Source organism: Chlamydotis macqueenii, chromosome 5 (assembly GCF_036417535.1).
Source record: "Chlamydotis macqueenii isolate bChlMac1 chromosome 5, bChlMac1.mat, whole genome shotgun sequence".
NCBI lineage: Eukaryota > Metazoa > Chordata > Aves > Otidiformes > Otididae > Chlamydotis > Chlamydotis macqueenii.
The window spans coordinates 40599176-40626159 of NC_141560.1; the positions used below are offsets into that span (position 1 = coordinate 40599176).

Sequence of the window (26984 nt, forward strand, 5' to 3'; positions counted from 1 at the left end):
TGAGCGCATTTGTCTTGGAATCACAGCCTTGCTTCTCTGGCTCAACTACATGGGAAGCTGGATTATACAATTGCTGCCGTTGATACTAAAACATGAGGAGGACTCCAGTAATTGGAGTAAAGTAAACGTAGCTGTTGTGCAAACAATGCCGCTGGTTAGCGGTCAGCCATGCTCTTGAAAAGGGTTGAGTACAGATCTGCAACATGTACAGACAAAACTCAATGAAGCTTTGAATCTAATGAAGCTAAGTGATTCAATGGCAAAATTCACTTTCTTTTTTTTACATCTTGTGCCTAAACCAGTCTCAGTGACAATATCTACACACTAATTTTAAGTGACAGATTTCAATGAGGTTAAGTCTGCAGTGACCTCTTAAAATGAAGATGAGTGTTGGCTACTACAGAAGAGCTGCAGTCAGATGTTCTGAAGGTATAAAGAGAAGAACTTTAGGAGTACCTGTGGCCAGCTACAGTGAGAAAAATCTATTGAATATACCTGAAAAGATTACCTGCAAACTTTATCGCATCCATACTGATAACTGAAGAACATGGAAGAGTTGCTTGGAGGCTTGAAGCAGTAAGACAATGGAAGGAGACAGTCGTCTTCAAAACAGAGCAGACATTTGATAGGCGGTTAGCATGTATGTCTGCAAGGCCCAAAGCTGTAACTATTTACCTACTTCCTCAGACCTAGGAAAGTACAAACACAGGGAATTGTGCAACTGGACTGGTCTGCAACAATCTAGAAAACTTCCAGCAAGCGCTTAGTCCAGCTCTGTCATGTATCTGCCAAGTTCCTAAATGCCCTCATATTCTGCCAGAGTAACAAGCACAGAGTACCCAGAACAGTTATTATATGCTGTAGCAAGGAGACAGGGAGGAAAAATTTTGACCTTGGAGACAGGCATATGCCTAAAGCTACTGCTGTCTTCTCTTGTACAAAGTTCATACTCTGCAGGCTGGATCAACGCAGGTTTCGCTTGCCGACAGCCCTGACGGGTCCCGGGGAAGCGCTTTTCGGCCTCCCGTGGGAGGCAGGAGGCGCTGCCGGACGGGTCCGGGCCTTCCCCGACCCTCACAGCGCTCCTGAGCGGCACGGGCTGGGCCGCCGCAAGGCCACAGCGCTCGCCTCGCCTCCCGGCCTTCAACTGTCGGACGTCTCCCGTCCTCAGTCTGCTCTGCCCCGCCGCCCCCGAGACGGGGCGCATAGGGGATACCCCACCAACCTCCCCCTCGTCCCCCCTCAGCCCGGAACGACTCGGCGCCGCGGAGCATGCGCGAGGGACAGGTGGCGCCTGCGCGGTACAGCCCGGAGCGCCGCGGGGGGCGGGCTGTGGGCGCGGCGCAGCGGCCGGGTGACGGCGGCGGCTCCTTCCGGGCGGTAGCGGCGGCTTCGGCCGCGTCCCTCTCTCTCAAAATGGCGGACAGAGGCACCGGAGGGCCTGGAGCGGGAGCGGCGGGAGCAGCGGGCGGCCGGCTCCCCGTGCAGCCCCAGGAGCGAGCCATGGTGAGGCTGCAGCCCGGCGCGGTTCCCCTTGCCCCCGCTCGGGGGCAGCCTGTGCCCTGACCGCGCTGCGACCCTGCCGCTCGGTCGAGCTTTTCCGGCCGCGGAGGGAGCCGGCGCCCCCTGCTCGAGGGGCGGCGCCGCGGGGATTGCGTCCTCCGTGGCGGGGCTGCCGTGCGGCGCCGCGGAGGGGCGGGCCGGGCCGCGCCGCGCCGTTGTGCGCCCGCTGTTGCGCGCCCGCTGTTGCAGGCTGGTGGCGGCGGCACCTGCTGAGGCGGCCGCTGGCCGTGGGGCCGGAGCGTGGGGCGGAGAGCGGGTGGCTGGCCTCCCGCCCTGCCCGACACGGCCCCGATCCCGGCGGGCTGCGGCCCTGACGGCCGCCTCTGCCCCGAAGAGCTAGCCCTGCCCTGGGCCCGGCAAGCCTCTGCCAGGCGGCTCAGAAGGGTTGTCGACAGACCCCGCAGTGTCTCTCACTCACTGTCTTGTGTCTTTATTTGACGGGGACGTAATTAAACGAGATCAAACTTCAGAAAGCTTCTAAGGCGTCCTTAAAACGTTATAGTGTGTACATGCATCTTTAGCACCTTTCTTAATTAAAGGTGACTTCACTGTGGAACAAAAAAAAAGGCTGAGTAACAGGTTATTGTTCTACAGAGTGTAAATGAAGCAACAGTAAAGTTTAGAAAGGATGTAGATAGAGACAATTGTTTATTTACTGAACAGAATCGTCCTCCTTTTTTTTTTTCCCTGTGAATTACTTTAATCACCTGTGGATTTAATATTCCGTTACTGATTATAACTTGGTGTTGAATCTGTCTAGTGGTGGTAGGTAAGGGCCTGCTGTGCTTTCCCTCACAATGTTGTGAAATAATTACTATGTTGCAAACACTTTTGCTAGAGGAGTTTAAAACCCAAAGGCTGTCAGTTTAAGAAAGGGAATCTGAATGTGTATCAGAAACCTTACATTTTGTGTTTAATTTTCCTGTAACAACTTGAATACATAGTATGATTTTGAAACTCTTGACTGTGGATGTTGAAAAGTTGGGCACTGGCAAGCCTGTAGAATAGCTGCTATTTACATGATGCTGCACACCATTAATAAAATTGTGAAGATATAAATAGGGAGATGTTTACTCATGGAACATCTCTTGCAGGTGGCAATGCTAAGCCAACAACCATTGTTTGTTTTACCTTTCCCCTAAGAATTGTAAAGGTACCTGCAAATCATGGGGAGGCAGTTTGTGACTACAAAGGCTATTTCTGAAGTGAGTATATTTCTGTGGCCATAGCAGGCCTATGTGTGGATTTTTTTTTTTCTATATTAGAAAAAAATTGATTTCAAACTAGTAAAAATGTAATTTGATTGCACTGTAGTGTCAAAAAATGCAACCCGAGTTAGGCAACTTCTTAAGCTTGAGAGCCATGTATAGAGTCGGAGAGATCCTGAGGGCAATAGTTGCAATCAGCAGCAAAGCAATGCAATCAGCCTTTCATTTCTCGGGGGCATCCAGCCCAACTCAGTTGTTTCTTCTGTGTGCTTAACTCCAGCTCTTTGAGTTGGATGACTGTAGCTGGAAATACCTGAGTTGGCATTTCACTGCATTAGTTGAAGTCAAGTACCATCTCTGCCCTCTTCTTCTCTAGAGTGGCTGTATTGCTTCCTGAGCTGAGCTGTCCTGAGAGAGAGGGCTGAGTTTGGGCTGTACTGGCACTGATTGAGTAGTGAACCTGGTCTTCCAAACTTAAGTTTACTTTCTTTTCTTTCCCAACAGTATCTGCAGTTTGCTTGGCTGACTGATGGGCTGGATTTGGCTTGTCTAGTTGTTGGCTAGCAGGCATTGCCAGTGGCCTAATAAATGCCTGCTTTGCAGGCTGGATCCAGCCCTTTCATTGGTTGTCCATCTGTATTGTAAACAAATTCCAATTTGACTCCTGCCTGCTTTAGTGGCTGCTATCTGGAATATACAAGTAGGGTTTGGGTATTACAGTTTTTCAAATATATTAATTTATACTAAGTCTTCAAATTTTGATGTCTGTGTACCTTCTCGGTACTGTTTGTGAAGAAAAGGGATCTTTTTCAGAAGTCTCATCTTTTGTGATCAGTCAATATTCATATACACAAGTATAGATGTAAGTGGGTTAGTGGCATACAAGAAGAGAAAAGCCTTGTTGTTAGGATATTGCCTTTAAAGGCAGGAAAATAACTTAATTTTGAATTTTAATCTTGGAAAGCAAAATGTGATACGATCACTTGTGCGTTCTAAAGTGTTTCAGATCTTGTTTTGTGTCATTCAATGCTATTATATAGTTGAGAAAATGCATATGAGGAGCCTTACTTCTGCAGCTGTGTTGTAATCAAGTAGTAATATGGAGGGGATATTCATACTCATATGCAGGTTATTTCTGAAATTAATGAAATCTCAGTCAGGCATCTTATTTTGGACTTGCAGTGGCTTCTTTCAGTTTTAAATCTAAACTCTCCTAAACTGAATTAACCTGCTTAGACCCAACATGTCCGTATAATTTTACATGAGTTTATGTTATGTTAAATTAGTTTAAAATTTCATCTTTGGGTAAACTAGTGTATCCTTTTGTGAAAATAAGCCCTGAATTGGATGTAGTCAAAGCCACTGCTCTTAAAACAGTGCAGTGTATTATCAGAACAGTGTATACTCTACACTTGTATCAGTGTCCAAGAAGTGGAGTCTGTGAAGTTGCAACAGGTAACGGGAGCATCACCAAGATCCTGCTTGCGTCCTTGTATCTTTAGCACTCTGTTGAAGTGCTTTCATTTTGTTATGGCTTTGAGTGGGGCTGTGGTTTTTTCTTCCTTGTCTGCTTTCATCTTTACTCATAACACTTGATAACTTTTGTGGCTTTTGTTAGTGCAGGAGTGAACTGTGATTGTGAAGATATGTCATCTTTGCTCAAGTCCACATAAAGTACACAAATTGTGGTTGCTGTAATACTATTATGGTGTTGCAAGACACATGTGGCTCCAGAGAATGTAGCTGCAGATTTTCCTGGTAGCATGCAACTGTTTTAAGTGTCTTCAAGATCCCAGAGCAGTAGCAAAGCTAGGGATAAGCAGGTTGGTTTTGGTGTGTAAGGGAAAGCATTTTGGAGATGCTGAGTTAGTGCTAGATACAGATAGATTTGTCTGAATTCTATTACATGTTTGTTCACTTCAGAATTAGACTACATATACAAGGGATCTTAAAATTAATTATAGTTGGAAAATTGTGTGGGTACAAGACAAGTTTGAGTACACAAGCATCAATACAAAAACCTAGTATAAACAAATGCTGAGATTCTTCCCTCCCTCCGCCCTCCCCAACGTAACTATGTCAAATTAATGAATTACTACCTTATAAATATCCACTGGAGCCGCAATTTTTTAAATGTGGTCATGCTAAGAAATTTGACAGAGATTCTGTTCCCTCAAGTGTAGGAGACCACAGCAGGGATGTTAAGAATCAAACAAGGAAAGAATCAAAGCCTTTCCTTTGTTTTGCTAGAAACAAAATAAAAAGGATCTCTCAAATGGACAGTCAGACCTTAAAGAAAAAAAATATATTTTAAAGTGTCACAGAATACTAAAAATAACTCTGCAAAGGTGAGGATTTTGCTATTTTTCTAGGGAGAATGGCTTTTTTTTAAAAAAAAAAAATATGTATTTTGTGTATAGTTTTGCTTTAATGCCTGATACCAAATTCCTATTTTTCCTAGTGTTGACATTTTAATTGTACATTGCCATCTACCTAATGCAGGTTTGACAAAAAAAAATTGTAACATGAAAGTTGTTTAGATTGCATGCCCCAAAGTCTTGGGAATTCTAGAATTTCTAGCTACTTTGTTTTGCATGTTGAATCTACTTAGTAGTATCCTGCTAATTTTGTACCGTATTTAGGCTAGAGTGTCCAGTTGGTAGGCAGTATGGTATTTACAGCATGACAAATGGAGACATACAGGCCATGATTTCACTTGAAATGTCTCCTTGGGCACCTGTTTGCTTCCAAGTACTTACCCCCGTGAATTGAAGCTGCACTCTTCTGATTTTGGAAATGAGTGTGATTTAACACTGATACTTGACTTGAAGTTTCAAAGAGGTTGAATGGCCTGGGTCTGTGTGTTGTTTGCCCTGAAGACTACTTTAGTTTTAGCTGTCCAGCAGCTAGAACAGTAACCCGTGGTGTTGGTGGTTACTTCTGCTTCTCTGGTTGTCACTGGTTCAGCTAAAGTGGTAGTCATTAGAGACTACTGGAATCAAGGTAGATTCATTCTACTGTAGACAAAGCTTTAGTAGTTTGCGCTGTTGTTATGGATTTCATTCCCAGTGGGCAAACACCTGCATTGTTAAAGCATCTTTTAATATTAATTGGCACCCTGCTTTGGCTTAGGGGCCAAAGTCTAAATGAATGTAGAGATCAAACAGTTCTTTTATGTATTCAGGTCAGAGTTGGTGTTTTGTTAGGACAATGTTAGACAGTCTTGAATGTTACCCATGTTGTGCCAGTAGAAAATAACTTTTGAGAGCAAACTTACTTCTTTTAGGGTTATTACTGATATCCAGAGCAGACCAAAGTTTGATACATGGCTGGTTCCTAGCTATGTTATATAAAGGAGCCACATGACTGACATGTCAGAAAACAGGCATTTTGTAATTTAGTTCTAAACGGTCATTTTATAAGCTTAGATTCTATACTAAAACATTAGGTATACTTTGTCAGAGAATGTGGAACACATAATGAAAACAGCTACCTAGTGCTTTTGTGACCAAAAACTAGAGTGGGCTTCCAGTTAAACTCCCTGATCTGTGCCCTGCCTGAGACAGTAGAATTTATGCTCCTAAAAAATTCAATTTGATAAAAGGCAGGGAAGAACAAATATGCTAATTAATTTCTAGTGCTTGTTTTTGAAGCCTCTTCTTTGGGGAATATGCATCTTTGACGTTGAAATAGATTGCCTTGTCGCCTTGGTTTTTTTACTAAAAATAATGCCTGGATGTTCTGTACTGCAGTTGGGTCTTATTTTCAGTGCATTAGAAAACTGATAATGGTAAACCAAAATAAGCAGAAGGAAAAGTTGAACTAAAAATTTGAAAGCAGAACCTTATGAAAATGTTAGTTCAAGAATTTTTTGAAGTTTGTTTTCTAAAGACACTTTAAGTATTGTGCATACTTATCAAACAACTTCTGCATGTTTATCCTGTTAAAGGGTCTTTTATGGTTGCTCAATTGGGTAGACAATATCAGCATAAAGGTTTTCTGGGATCTGTTGTTCTGCTGATCTCTGTTTAACTAGTAACAACTGTTCTGTACATTAAAGCAGCCTTTTGCATTCGGTGTTCATGTTGAATGCATCTGCTTGAAATTAGTATGTCCCTAGCATTTTATATTTTTACTTTTAAAAGTTTGGTTTTTTTCTGCTTCTACCAGTTGTTTTGCCAGGCAGCTAGTATTGCCACCTCATGCTTGACAGATTTATGTCATGCACAAAATAAGCTTTTTTTTTTTTTTTTTGCTACTCCTTTAAACTGGAATGTTGGACCAGGTATAGGTTTTTGTTTGTGCTACTGGCAATGTCTGTTCCTTCATAATTTGTCACCTAATGTTTATAAGTATTAATATTCCCTTTTTTCACTGATTACATTATGTATATTTCTAAAAGTGTAGTCTTTAAATGTATGCACTTCCCTTCTTCCCTCTGGTTCCATACTTCCTGTCCTCCCTTCTCTGGATAACTTTTAAATAGAATTAAAAGCTTTGCACAGGCGTACTTGAAATGCTTGTGAGTTAGACTGTGTGAGAACCCATTCTACACTTCTGGCAGATTTTCAGGAAAGCTTAACTCTGTGTTTCTTGAAGCTATGATGTGCTCTGTTCCAAGAACGCAGAAGCTAAACTTACACCATCTCTTGGGAACACGGCTTATTAAGATAGAAGAGCTCCCAACTGGGTTTGTCTTGTGCTTTGGAAAGAAAGCATACCAAGGGGTCAGATCCCACATCCTCTCTCATTTGAACAAATACAGTAACCAAAGTGGGAGGAGAACTTGCTAAAATCATAGTGCAGTATAGGTAAGTTAAAACAAAAACTAAAAACAATTTACAGGAGGAAAGATGTTTAAGGAGGAACATTGAATTCTGGAGTTTAATTATGATAGGAATAAATTACTTCCACTCATCTTAAATCAGGCATATAAAAAATAGACACATGTGATCAAGGAATCCAGTTTTCAGTTAGTTTGATATCTTTGTGAGAACTCGTTGCTAAGTGTGATATTTTCCTTCTTTAAGTGTTGTTATGCAAGTATTTGATAAACTTGGATTTAATTTTCAGTTGCTTTTTTCAATTGGATGTCTTTATGCCCCATATAAGCACAATTTTTATTAAAAAAAATTGCTAGGTAGTTGAGAAATTTGAACAACTTAATTAAAATAAAAAGGCTGTCAGTTGATTTGTTTCCTTTTCCTTTTGTTCCTTAGTACTGTGAATATGTGAAAATGAGTACATACCTATATATTTGAGTGCATGTATGAGTATGTATCAGAATGCATATGTGTTACATGCATGTGTATGCTCAATTTTTGTGACTGATATGGTGATCACAGTGGTGCTTACCACTCAAGTAATAAATATGTTCTTGATCTAGAACTTCTCTTAGAATTGGAATTCCCTTCACTTCATGGGTGAATCTTAATTTTCAGGTATTTAAGGATGGGTTGAATGCTTTGTGATTCAAGAAATCCGATTAGACTGTTCAGCTTGCACTTACGAGGATATTCTAGGATGATTTGAGGACAAGTTTGCTCTCCTGGTTGACCGTGTTATCTATGGCTTCTCTTTTCCATCAGTGTCTACCGTGCATTTTCTTCCATAACTTTGAGTTCATGGATCACTGTGATAAGTAAAGTAATGGACTACTGTCCTGGTTCTGGCTAGGATAGAATTAATATTCACCTGAGCTGGGTGGAGAACTGGAGCTGGTAGCCCCTATGGCTGGGGCACCCAGCTGGGATAATTAACTAATTAGCTAACAGCTGGGGTTAATTTACCCAAATTAGCCAAAGGGCTATTCCATCGCATCTGACATCATGCTCAGTATATCAGTGAGGAGGGTGCTGAAGGGAGCCTCCTGCTACTTGGAAGAAACTGGGTGTGGAGGTTTGTTGTAAGCCATTATACTGTATTTGTATTCTGTCACTGTTTAGTTTTCTTCTGTTATTGCTGTTAAATTTATTTTTTGTTCAGTCTCAACCCATGTGTTTTTGCTGGGTTGTTTTTTTTTTTTGTTTACCACTTCTCCTTTCTGTCCCCCTGGAGGGTGGGAGGAGTGAGAGAGAGACTGAGTAGTCTGGTCCCGATCGGGGCTGAACTACGCCAACTACCTAAGGGTAATACTAAGGAAGGTTGATGGCAAAAGTATCGGTAGAAGCCTCAGGCTAAAACTAAGCATATTAGAAGTGTAATGTGTCTTATTAAAGCCATAAAGCAAGTGTTTAGAGGGACTACAATGTGGAATAAATCTCCTTTAACAGGTTAGTTTTGGATAATGGATGTTATTGTTAATCTAGGTTGTTTCAACATGGTACCTCATTTCTATTTCTTTTATTTAAATTTTGAACTTATCTATATCAGGTAGACATAAAATTTTTTTTTAGAAACAAATATGCAATTTTTACATTATGTTTGCAGATCTGGCTTTCAGAGTACTGAGACTGCAGCACTTTGGACTGCATGTGTTCTAGATACAGTTCTCTTCTTGGAGAGTTGTTCTAATCTAGGTAGTAAACTAGGGAGCTGTAGTCTTATAGATCTATTATTTAATCCCTTATCTCCATCAGTTTTGGGGGGCAATCCATTGATTTGGTTGATGTAGGTTTCATTTTAAATTAGAAATCAGGTAGTTTTGCCTTTCACATAGAATGTTTTGCATTTTTATCCTTTGAAAATGTTGAATAGTGTACTACTTCGAGCCTTTTCTCAATCCAAACTTTTTAGTGGTTGCTTTACTTGCTCTCTGCTTACTGGCCTAGAGGAAGTTCCCTTTAGAGATATTAATGAAGTTACAGGGGTTTTTTTTCTTTGTTGGGTTTGTTGTTTTTTTTTTTTTTTTTTTTTTTTTTTTTTTTTTTTTCCAAAACCATATTTCAGAGCGTAAGTCAAGGTTGTGTATGACGGGAAGTTGTCTTTAGGAGCCTTGATGGGTAAGCCTGTTATCTGCAGGCAATGGGGAAAACCAGAAGGTATTTCTAAATAATGGGAGTACTGTGAAAGAAAGAGTATTCAGACTTGAAAGACAGAAATAGAACAATTGGAGAGAACTACTCAGAAAGCTACAGTAGTTGCAAGTGAAATTGGTGACTTTAAGAAAACTAAGAACTTAAAGCCAAAATGTAAGTACTTTTATTAATTGTCTTACAAATATGAAATTGCATTTTAGTCTGGTTTCTCAAAGACATTATGCTTATATAATCAGTTGGGCTTCTTTCTTCCTCAGTAACTATTGAACCCTGATGGCCAGTTTCAACAAGGGTAACAATTTCAAAGACTATTAAATTGCTGCATGTTTTGTGACTATCAGTAGGCTAAGGAGTGAATTCCAAACTTATTTCCCGGCTAAGACAGGGAAATCCTCTGCTGCTGTTGCTCTTTCCATTTGTTGGCAGCTCCCAGACATCAAGATTTGTGTATTGGCCGGCCTGTTGGCAAGTATATGATTGAAAATTAATTAGTGCGCGGGTCGCTCTACAGTAGCGTAGCATAGCACTTGCCAGCTCTTGCTTCTTATTGTTTTAGTAGAAAACTTAAGGGGAACAGAGGTTACTGTGGTGGGTACTGAAAGGAAAATAGCAGAGAAATTCTTGGGGAGCGATGCTTTTTTGGGTGCTATTGCTCACAGACCTGACTTCTGATGTGGAAAATAATTCTGGATTCACAGTAGAAGTCCTTAATCCTATTTTCTTTAAATTTATTTATGCATTGTTGTTTATCCTTGGGTGTCCTTCTCTTGCAGTGGTGTGATGAAAGATTCAACTTCCAAGCTACATTTTTACAGTGCTTGGCGAAACACGTGCCAAATATTTACTCGGCTGAAATGGACCCCTTGCTGGAGAAACAAGAAGAAATGGTCCAAGCAGCAATATTATACCCCCTGGAATGTTATTTGTTTGGGGAAGACCCAGATATTTTCCTGGAGAAACTACAACAGAGTGGAACCTCCCAGCTCTGTGGGAAGGTGTTCAAAGGAGGGGAGACAACATACTCCTGCAGGTAAGAATGAAGATATGTTATCATGAATGTTCCCATGTGAGATAATGCAGCAAAGTGGTTTAATAAAATTAGTCGCGCTGCTAACTAGTCATTGCTTATGTCATGTAGGTCTTTGCTTAACTGACAGTGGCATTGGTTCAGATTTCAAACCACTTTACAGTGAGAAAAATTGCATATGAAAGGCAGAGCAATAGGGCAGGAAATGGAAAGAATACTAAAGGTATTGAAAGCAATTGGTTAAAAAGATTGGATGATAGGGTATGAGTATGAGGTCTGTACCTGAATTGAGGGAGAACAGGCATAAAAATCTGTGTGCTGTACAGTACTCATCCTTTCAAAGTCTGAAACAGAATCCAACATTTCTGAGCATCATCTATCCTTTGCTTCAGCAATAGCTGTGTGATCAGTGGTCATTTTTTCACCTTCTTTCTCATCCTGGAGTATATTAAAGATGGCAGCTTATTAATTTGATATAATTTATTAACTATTTTCATACAAATATATTAATTAATACGAATAATATATTTAAAAGCTAGAGGTCTTTTTGGTGGATGTAAAGATTGCAACTGTGCTGGCAATTCTTTAGTATTGCTATAATGCTATTGTTGTAATTTTCAGTTTATTTTAAAAGCCTAGAAAATTTCATCAGAAATGCCAAAAGAATATTATTAAGCATGAAGAATATTATTATGGCTAAAAAATCCAACCTTTAGAATTTAGAAAATGTCAAAATGAAAGCTCTCTGTAAACTTTGTGAATTACACTGTAAGATTTTAATAAATCAAATACTCTTCAACTTTTTCTAGGGATCAGTTACTGTTGTGTATGAAAGGAGAATAGTCTTTGAAGAAGTCCGTGCATGTTTGCTAGAAAGTGTATAGTGAATGTGACATTGGATTGTATGAAGGAAGAGAGTGGTCAAGGCAGTTTAGTGCTGTTATAACAAGAATAATTCTGTTCCTGCCTCTGCAGAGTTTTTGTGTGATAGGCAAAATGACAAAGCTATATTTCTCAGAAGTCGTCTCCTTTTCTTTTTTTTTTTTTTGAGTTTTTCTTGGAAAAATGTGGTAGTATTTATACAAAATACTCTATTTACCACTGCAACTGAAGCTTTAGTCTCTTAAAATGCTAAAAATAATAGATACTCCAAAATACTAAAATCTAAATGTCTTGAATTGGGTATTCAAATCTAGCAGGCACTTCTGGCTTAATTTTTCTTTGTTTTAACTCAGCTTGCAGTAGATTTATGGTAATAAATGAATGTTAGTGAAGTATTACATTATTGTAATGATTATTATAATCTAATGGTTTGAAAAGGAATTCATTCTGGAATCAGAATTATTGTACTGTTTTAGTTGTAATATAAAGGAGGCTTGAACTAGATGTTGAACAATGGCATAAAACAAAAAATGTGATGTGTTATTGTTAAACACGTTGTCTACAGTTTGCACAGAATGAAAGAGTGTTTAAAGAAAAAAGAGTGACCATGTTTTAGGGGAAAAAATGCAATGTAAAAAAAAGCATACATGTATGTGGAGCATAGGAAAAAAAAAAAGAATTAGATTACCCATGACTGTAATTTTAAATTTTCAGGTATTTTTAGTGCATGACTGAAACTGTTGAAATTAAATTTCAAAGTATAAATATTTTTAGCTCATTTCGTATTATCTTTAGATTTTAACTTCTAACTGCTTAAAAAGTTAGAAACATAACCTAGCAGAAGTGTAGCAAAAGTTTCATTAGCAAACTGGCTACAGTTTTGGAAACAATAATAAAGATTACTGCAGAGTCATCATGGTTTTTAATAGCTGCTTTTTCTTAGCAAAACCAGAAATGTGTTAGCAATAAGTTTTGAAAGTGGAAATCAAACATGTTTCTGATAAAATCTGATATAATATCTTCTAATACATGATTCAAGTCTAATGAGACTGGCTTTGATCTCCTTTCTGAGATGTGGAGTAGCCAATGTTTTTATAATTTGAATCTGTTGCTAATCTCTGTTTTTCAGAGCAGCGTTTTCTTTTGTGCATGAAAATTCTACGTGTTTGTTTTAGAAAGTTTTTGAGTTACCATTTTTGTTGCAGAGACTGTGCAGTTGATCCAACTTGTGTACTCTGTATGGACTGCTTCCAGAATAGCGTTCACAAGAACCACCGGTACAAGGTAGAAAACTGTTATATTAAGAAATTGTACTTTTGAAGTTTTCGAGAAGATTTTTAATTGAAGATATAATAAACTGCATATAAACTGTTAGTAACTGTAAAAAAAAAAATTAAAAATGGTTTAATTTTTTTTTTAAACTGGAATTTACTGATTAGTTAATTATCTCTCTTTCATGTTTCTAACTATATAAAGCCTTTTTTAAGAACACTAACTTTCTAATTCAAGAACCAAAGGCTAGGTGAGTGTTTATGAATACACATATTGTTATTCCCTTTGGCGGTATCACAGAAGTGTATGTCAGAGCAAAAAGCTGTGACTGAAAACAACAGTCCTATCCTGAGTTCCAGTCAGTACTCTTTGGAAATTTAGAATGAGTGTGTGTGTACAAGGGCCTTTACTTCAGCAGTTATGTCACAGGTGCAGCCTCTACATTTCCACTCTGTTCCTCGGTTTAGATTTGTATAAACTACTTTGCGCTTAGTGTGCAATTATAAGTTAAAATAAATGTTAAGCATCAAGATCTTTTTTTTTTTTTTTTAATTGAGGAGATTGTTCTAGAACTGGATCATCTCTTTCTGATATCCTTTTGATTCTTTTTGAGCCAAATCTGTTTTATCTTTGAGAGATTCCCATGTTTTACTTAAAGAAGGATCTTTTAAGTAAATCCTAGCTAATTCATTGCCTAAGCTGTCATTTACTGTTTCCTTCCCAGGCCTCCTTTTTTGCTTACCCTCTTCACTGAGAACTCTGTCATTTCAACAGCCTTGGAAGCAGAAGTGGAAAACAGTATATTAAGTGTAATTTTAAAAACTGGTCTAACTCTGCTGCAAGAGGCAAGAAAATGTACAGAAACATTATATATTCAATTTAATTATCTTTCACAACCAAAAAGCGGCCTAGGTTTTTTTTTGTCAGTTATTCTTTCTGTTCATTGACAAGACATCCATTTAAGAGATTTGTCTTGTGTTATCAGTTGGTCATAAATCCCCTTTAAGTGGGTATGTTTCAATGAGAGACAGTTTGGAAGAACGTCCTAGTAATCGCAAAATTACCTGGGTCTAAAATACAATATTCTGCCCCTCTGTAGAAGTCTTTGTATACTGATGTGAGAATGTCTTATAAGTATTGATTCAAAGACATACAAAACTACTTGAATAATGCAGATTTAACTTCCATATACACATGCATGCGCACGCACTGTTTACAGAGAGGTAAGATGAAAATCAGGTAAAATAGACAATAATCATTACAGAGCAATTTTGAATTGCAGCTGAGCTGAGAAGCTGATGGCTTTCCATTTTTCGTTAACTTCTTCAGGCAAAACATCAACCATGGAAATACGTAGTCAGATGGGAGCAGATTTGCTGCATTCCTATTTTAAAGAAGCAATTTAAAGAATACGGATTATGCTCATTATAGATTCATCGAATAATTTAGGTTGGAAGGGACCTAAGGAGATCACCTAGTCCAGTCTCCTGCTTGAAGCATGTCTAATTAGATCAGGTTATTTTAAAAGATTTCAAGTAAATAACAGATTTTTGAATGTCTTTTTTATTGGGTCACTTAGAGTTTTTGATAATTATTTTAGGACTGGGAATTTAGAGTAAGCTAAGGATAATTATTTTTAGCTGAGGTTTGTCTGAACTCTTTGCTGAAATGAAGGGTCAGAATTTGTACTTTTCTGAAAGTGTAATGCAAAGGTGAAGTTGCAAGAATGTATTTAGATGCTGATCATGTCTTATTTTCTTTGGTTAGAAGTGGAGGTACTATTACATGTCTTTAGTATAAATATATTAGATTAATTTCAAACTTTACCAAGTAATTGGTGAAGATGGCATTAAGCACTTTTGCCATAATTTTGCTAATAAAACCAGTAATTATTATTTTGCCATTTATGAAGCGCTTATTCATCAGTCATAGGCTTTTTCACCTACTTTCTAGTTATATTTGTTTAAGACTTGCATAATTTTTTGCCCCCTACTCCTCTGAAAAGTCTCCTTTTATTTAAAAAAAAAAAAAGAAAAAAAATTATTGCAAGTCTGGTTATGTAGTGAGTCTTGTATTTTTTTAAGTAGGTATTTATACTTGTGTTTGACTTAAGTAATGCATGTTTCTATTTTTCTCTTGGTTTTTATGTGCATATTTCATGACTGAAATACATACTTTTTACAGATGCATAGCTCCACTGGAGGTGGATTTTGTGACTGTGGGGATACAGAAGCATGGAAGACTGGGCCACTGTGTACAAAACATGAGCCTGGAGCATCAGGTTCTGCAAAAGAAGTAAGAACATTGCTTGCAGTGAAATAATAAATATTGTAAATGTTGCTTTTTAAAAAAAATGCTTATTCCTCTATATGAAGGCATGTATATTGTATAATTCATGTAGCAGGTTCAGTCAAGTTGAGTCAGGATTTCCTTGGTCAAGTTATTTGCTGGGGTCAAATATACATGTTGGACATCCTTTGTCTCCAAGCAAAATGCAAAAACAATAGAACAGTTCTATCTACTTGTCTTCTGCATTTGTCTTTGATTCAGAATTAAAACTGCAGTCTCTTGCTCTTTTCTTTGCTATGTGTATTACTCGGTTGTTATTTACAAATAATTGGTTTCCCAATGGCTAGTAATGTTTACATACAGTACTTGATTTTAATAGTATTTTCTTTTTTCCACGCTATTCCATTGCTGAACAGTTTTCTTTTTTGTCAGTTACTTTGGTGTGTGATCTGTCACTATAAATAAAATAAGTCTCTATGTTTTAAAACTAACTTCTTATGCTAGGATGTCTAATGCTTATTGTACCTCATAAAACATAACAAGAAATATGCCATTTTATAAGTGGTTCTCAAATAGATTGTAAGCCATCAGTTGCTTCAGGGAAAACTGTTTTCTCAGAGTCCTACATTCTGAGATAAGCAAGAGAAAAAAAAAAACCTTAGCATTCATCATTACAAATAGACCACTAATTCCTCCTGGTATTGTTGCAAAAGTACTGTTCTTTATGATCTGGAAAAAAATGGAAAAGGAATAAAGAGCAGTGGTCTTGCAGAAAAATGAAAGAAAATTTTCCTTCACTTGTTCATCCTTGTCACTGTAATATTTACCTGCTTCTACTTTAGTAAAGTAGATTCTGCCGTGGAGTACTTATCCCTGAGTACTGAGCCATCTGATATATGTGTGACTGATACCTATGTGTTACTTATGAAAACCTGTAATCAAAAGAGCCAAATTGTTTCCTCAATATTAGAACATCCCAAATGTTATGGTATGCTTAATTTTACTGCCGTCACTATTACTACGTGTGCATTTAATTCTTTTTCCAGCACATTTTAGAAGAGCTTCCAGAATAAGAAACTAGCACAGTTCCTCTTTGGAAAGTATTAGTTTTTATCCTTGCATTCTGAAGGAAAGTAGGATTTCTTTTGTAGTGCTAAATTCCTGGTCCTGTTGATAAAGACATATAGGAAGGTAGAGAACTCGTGCATCTACCGCTTCAAAGCCTTCTTTGGATACTGTGGAAAACTTGTCACAAGATGCTCACTATCAGATATTTAGCTGATTGCTGAGAGGTCCTTATTAAGTCAGGAAGACAATTTAGCAGTGGTCTTAAGACAAAATTTTCAGGTCTCAGTTGAGAATTAAGTATTCTTCCACTTGAAAAATAAATGTTTCCAGCCAAAGCACCTCCATTGCTCCTAGATAAGTGATGTTACTTATACCTCAGATGACCAGTTTGTCCTGTTTGTCTTACTGACAGTAGCTAGCATACATTATTTATCGAGGTCTATAATCATACCTGTGCTGATAAAGGAACAGGGAATCTCCCATGCTTCCTCGAGTAATATTTCTCTTCCAATCTCCAATGAGATCTTTCATTTGCAGTGAATTTCTTTGATCATCATTTCTGTAATGGAACTGTGTCAGTCCAAAGCTATGTTACAACTGCTGTCAAATAAACTGGAACATACTCCTACCCAAGAGTCGTGAATAATAGAAAACATATGAGACAATTATTTTAATTTGAAGAAGTAGAAAGTTACTTATTATAATTAGTTCTTTGTTGTCAATATATGTAGTTATCATACAGTTGGTGTATGTAGACTCTCTAGTAAAAAGGCAGAAGTACAACCACTAGAATAATGAAATGCGTCAGTATATTAATATATACTGTATGTAACTATTCGATAGATTGCATTGTGTGAGCATCATTCTTTTTAATAGAAGATTTGTCCATCAAGGATTTTTTATGATGAAGAGAGTCATGGGTGTTTGGATTAATTCATAGTTTGTTCTCTGTTTTGAGAATCAAGGGCAGTTATAACGTAGGAATTTTCTCAGCATAGAGTGCTTATTAAAAGAAGTTAGTTGCAAGGCACATTTGGAACAGACATCTTGCATGTTTTTTTCCAGCATGTAGAGGAATTTATGACTGGTTGATTAAAACCCACTCTTTTCTGAATGATCCTGGCCAGTATTCCTTTAATTACTCCAAATGAGGCGGATATATCATGCTAGGGTGTTTATAAACTTGCTCTGATTCTGTAGGAGCAAATTAGAAGAGGGATATGTTTGCAGTATGTTTGTCTGCTATGCAGAACGTGGTTAAAATGTGCTTAGGAACTGGCTGCTATTTTTAAAAGGTAGATTAAGTTTAGAGTTTGATCTACAAAATGACCTCCTTTTAAAAATGAGCCCTTAGAGGAGGGTAGGTTTCAATCTACAACATTAAAGATAAGCACCAGAGGTCTTAGCATTTCTGAGATAATGAGGCAAGCATTAGTAAAATACAGTATCCTTGCAAAAATCCTAATTAAACCTTAGGGTTGTTTTTTTTTTTTTAAAGTTTTACAGTGAGGAGATATTTACAAAACTTGTTGGTGTGTATGTAATATGGGGCTCAGAAAAGCAATCCTTCACTTTAGAATCCCCACTCCAGGCTTCTAGGGATCATCTCTTCCTTATTGATTCCAAATCAATGTCTTCACTATGCTAGAAATATAAAACCTATTTTTGCCTGAATGTATCCTTAAAACCAGATAATTTTAAGTGTTCATGTCTGAGATAAGGTGTGTGCTTCCCAGGCACATTTGGGTTTTTTTGTTTGTTTGTTTTTTTTTAAGAAGTGTTTTAGTTATTTTTGAACTTTGATATCTGAACATACTTTGTTCATACTTCCACAATTTTGTTTTTTGAAGCATTACCTGAAGCTTAAATAATGACACTTTTTTAGGCATAGTTCTGAGGAAATTTTATTTTTACACTTTCAGTTTACGTTAGATATATCTTAATGTCATTTTACTGTGACTTCTATTAATGTGGATAGCATTGGAGGTAGCATTGCATCATTTAATGTTTCACTGTTTTTGAGTGCAATCCCCACTTTTTATTGTTTATAAATCCTTTGATGTGGTTTCCTTTGATTTCTTCTACAGACTGAGGGAGAGCAGCATATCTTACTACAAGATTACCATTTGGAGTATCTCTATGTACAGCTTTGCATTTTTCTCCAGCTCTATCATTTTTGCTTAATATATGTTAATGCTTAAAAAGCCAAACTCTTAAGAAATAGTGGAAAAATAATTTAGTATATTTACAACTCGGTTCAATTAGATTATTCTTAGCACTATAGTTTGTGCTTTTTGTGGGGTTTTTTTTTTGGTTTTTTTTTTTTTTTTTTCAGTCTGCTCGAAACTGTAAGATGAGGATAGCTTTGTCAGTCTGGGAAAAAAAATAATTACCTAAGGTATTTATATTCTTAATTACCAAGATCTACCATGGGCTTATCCAAAATTAAGTAGGTACACACAGCAATATTTATAGACCGTGATTTCATTGGCAGACATTTTAGATTGTATGTTTGACTCCATTCAGCATTCTTCTAATGCTTATCAGGTCAGAAAACTGTTATTGGGAGCTTTGGAAGTCATTGGTCATGTTAACGCGTTTTTACTTGTCTTCTACTACAATTCTATCTTTTCCATCATATGGACACAACATGATTTTACTTGATTTTTTTTTTTTTTGAGAAGCAATCTGCTTCATAAATGGATAAATGTGACTGTATTTAAGAATTTTTCAAAAACACTATTTTTAGCTATATTAAACATATCACTTTCTGGTTTTTTATATTACACAATCTATCAGACTGTGTATTGCAGAGGTGAGTGCCCTTAGTACTTTGGGATTAAAGTCACATGTGAAAAGCTTTATTTTTGGAAAGCATATTTATTTCTTATCTTTTCTTATTCTTGCAAACACATACATATTCAGTTTTTTTAGGCAATTTGAGAGATCTGAAGAGACTTTTTGTTAATACTGCAGAAAATATCAACTTCTGTTTCTGTGTCATATTTGTACATGAAATTACTGGGTTTGGTTGCATTGACATTAATAACAACATTATATACCATATATATACACATATGCTGAAAGGAAGGTGATATATGGAAAAGGTGATCTGGTCTTTTGGATTAAAGCTCTCTTTTCGCACAATGTTTTTGCCAGGTATTTATTTCTTGTGCCTCAATATTGATTGCTTCATTCTTAAGTGCAGACCTGGTAATAATTTTCTTTGCTTGAAAATGCTTTCTGAATGCTTTCTTAATGCTTTCTTTGCCTTAATTTCTCTCTCACATAAATGCTTATGGAAAGGATTAATAATACTCTATGATGTAGACAATTCACTTAATGAGCTTTATCTGGGTAGATGGGAAGTATGTCAATTCACATGGATATTCTGAATATTTTCTAGATCTGGGATGGGATCTCTGAAAAAAAGAGTTAGATTTCCTTGGATGATTCTGTTCAAGGAGTGTCATAAATGTTTAACAGAATACTCACACAGAAGAGCAAGTGATGCCAATGCAGGGGAAGAATTTTGGTCTGGACTGCAAATTTAATATCTTCAGGTGTACAGAAAGCTATTAACCAGCTTTTTTAAACGTAAGGTTTTTTAAAAATTGAAATTTTCTAACACATTTGTTGAGGCCTTCTGTAGTCTATTGTTAGATAAAAACTGGATGCATAAAAAAGGTAGATGAAACTGTTGGAATACTACTGAGAGCCCTTGGGATGAAATAATTTTAAAGAGGAAGAAATTACATGAGATGAATTTGCTTGAAAATAATGAACAGGCTAATTTTCTGAAACAAACATAATAACCAGCTATTCTACCAACTCTTTTTTCATTTTTAAAATTTCTTTTCAATGTTAATATTGTCTCCTATTTTACAGAATTCTGAATGTCATTTGAATGAAGAAGTTATGGAGCACTCTAGGAAGGTGTTTCCTTCTGTGATAAAATACATTGTAGATATGCTTATATGGGAAGAAGAGAAGGAACTGCCTCCAGAGCTCACAATTAGGTAGGGAGTATTTCCAACTTTCTCTTCAAGAAACTGTTATAATAATTTTGCCTATGCTATTCTTACACTCATGCAAACATAGTAGTGCCAAAATCCTGGTAAACAGCACTGTAGCATTTTTGACCTACAGTTGTATAGAGAAAAGCTTTTGATACTTCATGGAAGAATTATTGTGTGATTGTGCTCCATCAAAATAGAAGAAGACTGTTGTGTGTCATGTTAAAAAGACAAATTGGATCATAAAACAGCGGAGGGAGGAAATAATAATGGAATAATGAAATAAGTTAAAATCTCTTTTGTGTTTGGTACATGGTTTCTGTGCCTTATTCTGGTATAGGTGGTGAGGGAATTTTTGGGTGTGTCTTTGACGTGAAGAACATGCTTAATTTTCCTTATAATTTTTTTTGTATTTGATGTTTCTCTCAAGCAATCAAATGAGTGGTTGCCTGTATTGGATAGGACACTATTTACAATTTAATTTTAATTTGTATGATGATATGTTGGCTTTTTCCCAGTAGAGAGAAGGTAGACAGCTACTACTGTGTCCTTTTCAATGATGAGCATCATTCTTACGATCATGTCATCTATAGCCTGCAAAGGGCTCTTGGCTGTGAACTTGGTGAAGCCCAGTTGCATACTACTGCCATAGATAAAGAGGTTAGTACATTCTGGATATAGGAGAAGGTAACTTTTTAATCATTAAGAAGTACTACTATAGTCTCTTGATCATAGAATCTTTGTTTCTGGGATGCTGGAGTTTAAGGAGAGAGACAGACATGTTTGCAGAGTAACTGTTAATCAGCACTTGCATCAAGAAAGTTTTTAAACTGTATTATTTTTTTTTTCTTCAGGACAAAACCCAGTTTCTTGAGAAAGGGAAGAGATTATTTATCTGAAGTTGCTCCTTTCATGTTTGGCATATTTTCTTTACATTGTTTTTCTTCTCAGTTGAGATTAATGGTTTATTTTAATGGTTTATTTTAATGGTATTTGTCTGAAAAATACACAAGTCAGCACTATGCATATTCAGTTATTCTTAATCAGAATTGTACCTTACATGTTGCAAGAGTTAGTGCTCATTCTGGCTCAGACTTCGTTTGAAAAATCTTAGAACTTCAAATTAAGCAAATGAAACCAGGAAGAATCTGTGAAGGAATGTGAGTCAACCTGACAATTTTACTACTTCATTTTTCAAACTGATGTTCCATCTAAAGATTGTACACTAGTAATGTAAATTCTTTTTTTCCACTGGGAAAGAAAAAAAAGAATTATCAGTGTTTGAATTATTTTAATTGCAACCATAGTTTTTGCCTCACAAACGTATAAAACTTATGTGTTTGCACACAGAGAAACTTTGTCTATAGCTGTATATGTATTTGTTGTATAGTTACATACAAACAATCTTACTAATATTAGAATCCTTTCTTAATCTATAAAAACTTGTGTTTTCTTTTTATATTTCTCTTCAGTCAGGTAATGAAAATTTAGTTGTGTTTAGTGTTGGTCCCCATTTTTCTTTTACCTATTAAAAACATAGCAAAGATTAAGCTTGTTGCATTTTGGTTTTATATTTTTTGTTTTATATTGGTCTCATGCTCAATGTTTTCTTTAAACAGGGTCGTAGAGCTGTTAAGGCAGGACATTATGCCTCTTGTCAGGAAGCAAAAGAAGAAATCAAGGTAACTTCCTAGAATTTTTTTTCCTAGAATTTTTTTCTAATTTTAAAAACTAACAAATCAACCTTATAATTATTGATACTGAAGACTTACTTGTCTGTTGTACAGTCTTTAACTTAGTACTTCCATGCTTTTATAACCTACCTGTGAACTTTTGGAAATTTACCCCACCGTATTTTGTATAGATAGGTACAGATATCTTCAGAAATAAAACATCAAACTGATTTCTTTTTTGTTAAGGTTTTGCTATTAAAATGTGCTTGGGAGAGGTAATGGGTGGTGAAGACAAAAATGAAAATTCATGTTGTCCTGATTTTATATCTGCTAATATTTACCTGACTCCTAGAGGCATTCTGAAAATGTTTCCCAACGACCACTTCATGTGGAGGTTCTGCATGCTGATGTTATGGCTCACCAGAAGTTTGCATTGCGCCTTGGTTCTTGGCTGAACAAACTCATGAGCTATTCAAGTAAGCATAACTGTTTTTTGCTATAATACCATGTCAGTATTTGACTAATTCTCTCAACAAATGTCTTTAGCAGTGTTATATATGATATTCCCTTATTAAAATACTTTTTACATTCCTCCTGATTTAGTAAATAAATAATACAGTAGTATGGGTGTTGATATTCATCAGTATTGTTACCGAAATCCAGAATAAAACTCCTTAACAGCAATGAGAAGTTAAGAAGCAGGCACTTGTTTATTGCAGCGCTGGGCGCACGGGGGATCGCTCCATCTAGCGTGCGCACCTGTTCGATCAACGGCGCAGGTTAAATACACACCTGTTATACATATTCACTGATTTCCAAGAAATATTATACATAAACATTAACTTTCCGAGAAATCATTATAATGTTTCCCCACCCACTTGCGCATGCTCGGTCTTTTGAGTCGAGGGTCTTTTGGTGGTCATCAGAACGCCCCCTCCTCGAATTCGCTGGTCAAACTCCTCCTTGAAATCTCCATATATGGTCTTGAGAACAGGTCGCATTGCTCCTTGATTTTCCTGGCTCCAAAGTGATGGCTCAGGGCCTACTTTCACAGGTGGTGTTTGGGACTTGCCATTGTTTTAATGACATGCTAGGCTAACTTCTAACAAATGGGTAGTATAATACCTCTAATGTCCCACTCCCTCTAAGAACAAATTAATTTCATATAAAATTTAACCTATGTGGCTACAGTTCTGTAGTTAGCAAGAATCACCTCATATTGATATTTAATTTTCAACATTTAAGTCGTGTAACAGTATGGTTATCAATAGTAATACTTTTCTGCTTGAAGCTCTCTCTGTTCCTCTATAAGTTTTATTATCTTCAGTTTCAGCATCATGTGCCCTGTTTCACTGACTTCTTTGCTCAAGAGCTGCTCTCCCCAGTGCTGGTGGAAAGCTGCAGGACATCTCCTTCAGTGAAAGCATACATTCTCTGCCTGAATAAATTCCTGCTTTAGATTTGATAGCTGTGATTAATTAGACAGTGTCAGTAAACCAACCAAACAAAAGTCTTAATTTAAAAATTTGTCCTGTAGTAGAAAGTCTGTTTTAAGCTTTCAAGCACTGTTCTGATGTTTGATGCTCATGGTTTTAAAGAAGACTTCTGAATCAATCTAATTTTGATTTCTGTTACTGGATTTTGTCATACCTGTGTTTTACCAAATTAAAACCATCATAAAATTCCTTTTCACCGTACAAATATGCATAGATTAAGCTCTAATCACTGCTTATCATCCCTCTTGACAGGGTAAATCTATTGGTCTACTTTAGCCTTTTTTGTAAGCTTGAATAATGAAGTTAATTTCTTACCTTTTTTTCTGAACACTTCCAATCTTTAACTTGAAATACATATATCAGAATTGTAACTTCTTGTAAATTCTTTGCAATGTCTTAGAAATTTTAGCTTTCTGTTCTTTTCAACTTTTTACTTATTTCACTGGTGATATTTCCTTGCTGCTGAGTTCCTCAGACAGTTTTTAATTGGTTTTGACTGATGGCTTATTTCAAGGTTTCTAGTGAAAGTTTGGTTTTTATCCACATTTTTCTTCCTAGACTATTTTTCTTATTATTTTCAATTTTATGAGATTACTCTATTTAAAGTACAAACTGACAGCTAATTATTCAGCTCTTCACTCTGTATGAGTATAGACTAGTCAGTGTTAGTGGTCCAGCAAATCCTCAAAATTTTAAGTTTTTAAGCGTTACCTTTTTTTAGCTGGTGAGAAGCTAAACCTAAAAGGGAGTCTCCCATGTTTGGTGTAGCGTTTTAGGTTAGGAAATTTTAATAGGCTAACTCATACTTTAATATGTTTTATGAGAATCTTAAAGCACAAAGTTTGAAGTCTTAACATTCCTGTCCTTGTTCTTCTGGATTATATTATACATAGATGCTTTAAGAGTCTGGTGTTCTGTACTTGGGTAGAACTTTTTGGTGGTCTGGTGGTTCCTGCTCTTTTCCTGGTTTTGCTTCAAGTGGCAGAAGGTGGATCGGGAAGCATTCAATACTATTTATTTCCAGGTTGTCAGGAACTTGATTCATGACACTCCACTTTTCCTTTTGAATTTAGTAGTGTAAGAGCTCGTTTCTAAATGTTAGTAACACATGGGTAACTCTGATACGTTGATCCTCAAAACTGTTTCAGTAAGTACTGTATTGACTGATAGGTGCAAGAAAATATAAAATAACTTTTTGAAGTTCTACAAAAATCTAACTTTCAGAGCCCAAGACAGGGACTAGCTTTGACTTGCCTAGCTTGTGCGTTTCTGTGCTGACGTAGTGAACTCTTCTTATAGATCTGCTTTGTAAAGCTTTCTAAATGCTTTTCATTTTAAAATGATCTTCTGCTTCACTGGATTTATTAAATAAAGTAGGTAAGAATAATATGAAGAAATTAGTAAGGGGGAGAGTATGTGGGAGTATGTTCAGTGAGGGAAAAATTGTTAAAATATATTTCATACTTAATTGCCTTTTTTTTTTTTGTAAGGAATAGAATTCTGTATTTCTAATTTTGTTGGCTCATATAATTTGATTATCAAAGCATTCTTGTACAAATGAATAATTTTATTCCTATAGGTGATTTTCGCCAGATCTTGTGTCAAATATGTCTCAAAGAAGAAGCTGGATCTGAAAAACCATGCTTCATAAGCAAGTTGATGCTGTGGGATGCAAAACTTCATAAAGGTTTGTGTATCCAGGTTGCCAGAAACTGAAGAGGCAAATTTTTCACGTGTATAACAAATATGTAAAAGTAAATAAGTGCTATGCAGGTGGAGTTACATTTCTTCATACTTTTTATATTATGGTTTTTGGTACAGCCTTTATTTTTACAACTGAGAAAATTTATATTTTGGGTATGCATCAATCTCCTAAATTTTTCCTGCTTTATTTATTTTGAAGAATCTTTTCACAAGATATAGCTTGACTCTGAGTGACTTGATGTTTAACCTGTTTTAAAAACATACCAATAAATGTTGAAAGTAGAAGATAATATAAATAACTTTGTTCATATGCCTCATAACCATTTCAAGGCTTTTAATTATTTTTAATTTTAATTTAATACTCTGTTCCTCTTTGCCATGAAAAGCTGCACCTTAGTACAGTAAAGTGATGTGCACTATATTGGCTCTTCACAGGGGCGAGGAAGATTCTTCATGAACTTATCTTCAGTAGTTTTTTCATGGAAATGGAGTACAAAAAACTTTTTGCTGTGGAATTTGTGAAGGTAAATGGGTTTTTTTGGTTTTGTGCTATGAATTTGTTCTAGCTTTGAAAAATTCCTCAATGTAAAAATTGTTTCAATAAAAATAAAGAATTTTCAACAAGCAGAGCTTCAACAACTAGCTCAGCCTTTACAGAGTGTATTAATTCCAATGTTATTGATTTGTTTCTTGTAATCATGTAGGTATACATGCTCATTTTGAATGCAGTGTTGTCAGTATTCTATGTATCTCTTGAAATGGCAGGTAAACTGCAACTGAAACTGGCCTTTCTTTGTAAAAATTGTGTATTTCTTAACTATTCTATCTAAAACATAAAACCAAATGTTTTTTGGTTTAGAGTGAGACTTTTAATCCTGGTAAAGGTGACTGACACTTCATGGTTTTCTCTGGATTGAAACAAAGCAACCAAAGACTTACATTACTCATTGTACACATTTTATAAACAACTGTCAAATAACTATCCATGCAGTTCACTGCAGGAGGAAGACTTGTTTTATAATAAGTTAATGTCTTTATTGACCCTTTTTTTTCAGATACTTAATTTCTTTTTGTGGGGCAGATTGGTTGTAGGAGAAAAAATATTTGAGTTCCAATCTGGCAGAACAGTTAAATTTGTGCCTGTCTTCAGTATTAAGGCAGTGGGGCACATACTTAATTGCTTTGATGCATTGAGGACATTGTGTGGTTTTTGTTGTGTGAACTGCTTTTATTAGAAAGGAAGAAGGACATTGAGATGTAACTCTTGCAAATAAAAAAACTTTTAAATTAACACTTTTTATTTATTAAATTTCCTCAATATTCTCTTTTCCTAGTATTACAAGACATTGCAAAAAGAATACATCAGTGATGATCATGACAGAGTTCTCTCCGTGACAGCGCTCTCAGTTCAGATGTTCACCGTACCTACTCTGGTATGTACAGCCTGTCTCAGCTAGATGCATCAAATGAATTTGAGAATTCCTAGCAGTACCATCTTTGCAGACTGCTGTATTTGGCAGAGAGTCTTTATGCATTGCTGAGTTGAAAATGAATGTTTTTGAGATTTGTTAAGGCCAGTATGAAAGCAGGAGCTTGAGTTTCTGTGAGAATTCATTGCGGAAGGTAGAGGGAATGCAAATAAGAAAATTTTAGGCAGCAGCATTCTCTGCGTTGACTTTCTGTGTTAATTTACTGTTCACATTTACCTTCTTACGTAACATTAAAGACTTGAGGGAAGAGGGCAAAAGAATGGTTAAGTGTCATTTTATAGGGGTGAAATACGTTAAATCCTGTGAAGGGGGAAAGTAT

General features: G+C 36.5%; 1 protein-coding gene across 6 annotated transcripts in view; it reads left to right on the forward strand.

Moving 5' to 3' along the window:
• Nucleotides 1-1369: 1369 nt before the first annotated feature.
• UBR1 (ubiquitin protein ligase E3 component n-recognin 1) overlaps nt 1370-26984 on the forward strand; it is a 68205-nt gene continuing 42590 nt past the window's right edge. For 4 of the 6 annotated variants that reach the window (XR_015258617.1, XM_086748111.1, XM_086748116.1 and 1 more), the window contains exons 1-11: nt 1370-1506; nt 10522-10778; nt 12863-12941; nt 15114-15224; nt 20175-20305; nt 20821-20962; nt 21922-21984; nt 22328-22451; nt 25051-25158; nt 25611-25699; nt 26510-26608. Coding sequence is in view for 5 of the 6 variants with exons in the window: in XM_086748111.1 (XP_086604237.1) it covers nt 1417-1506; nt 10522-10778; nt 12863-12941; nt 15114-15224; nt 20175-20305; nt 20821-20962; nt 21922-21984; nt 22328-22451; nt 25051-25158; nt 25611-25699; nt 26510-26608 (1293 nt within the window). In the remaining variant the exon portion in view is untranslated. The remainder of the gene's footprint in view (nt 1507-10521; nt 10779-12862; nt 12942-15113; nt 15225-20174; nt 20306-20820; nt 20963-21921; nt 21985-22327; nt 22452-25050; nt 25159-25610; nt 25700-26509; nt 26609-26984) is intronic. The other 2 variants (XM_086748112.1, XM_086748115.1) reach the window with 1 other exon arrangement.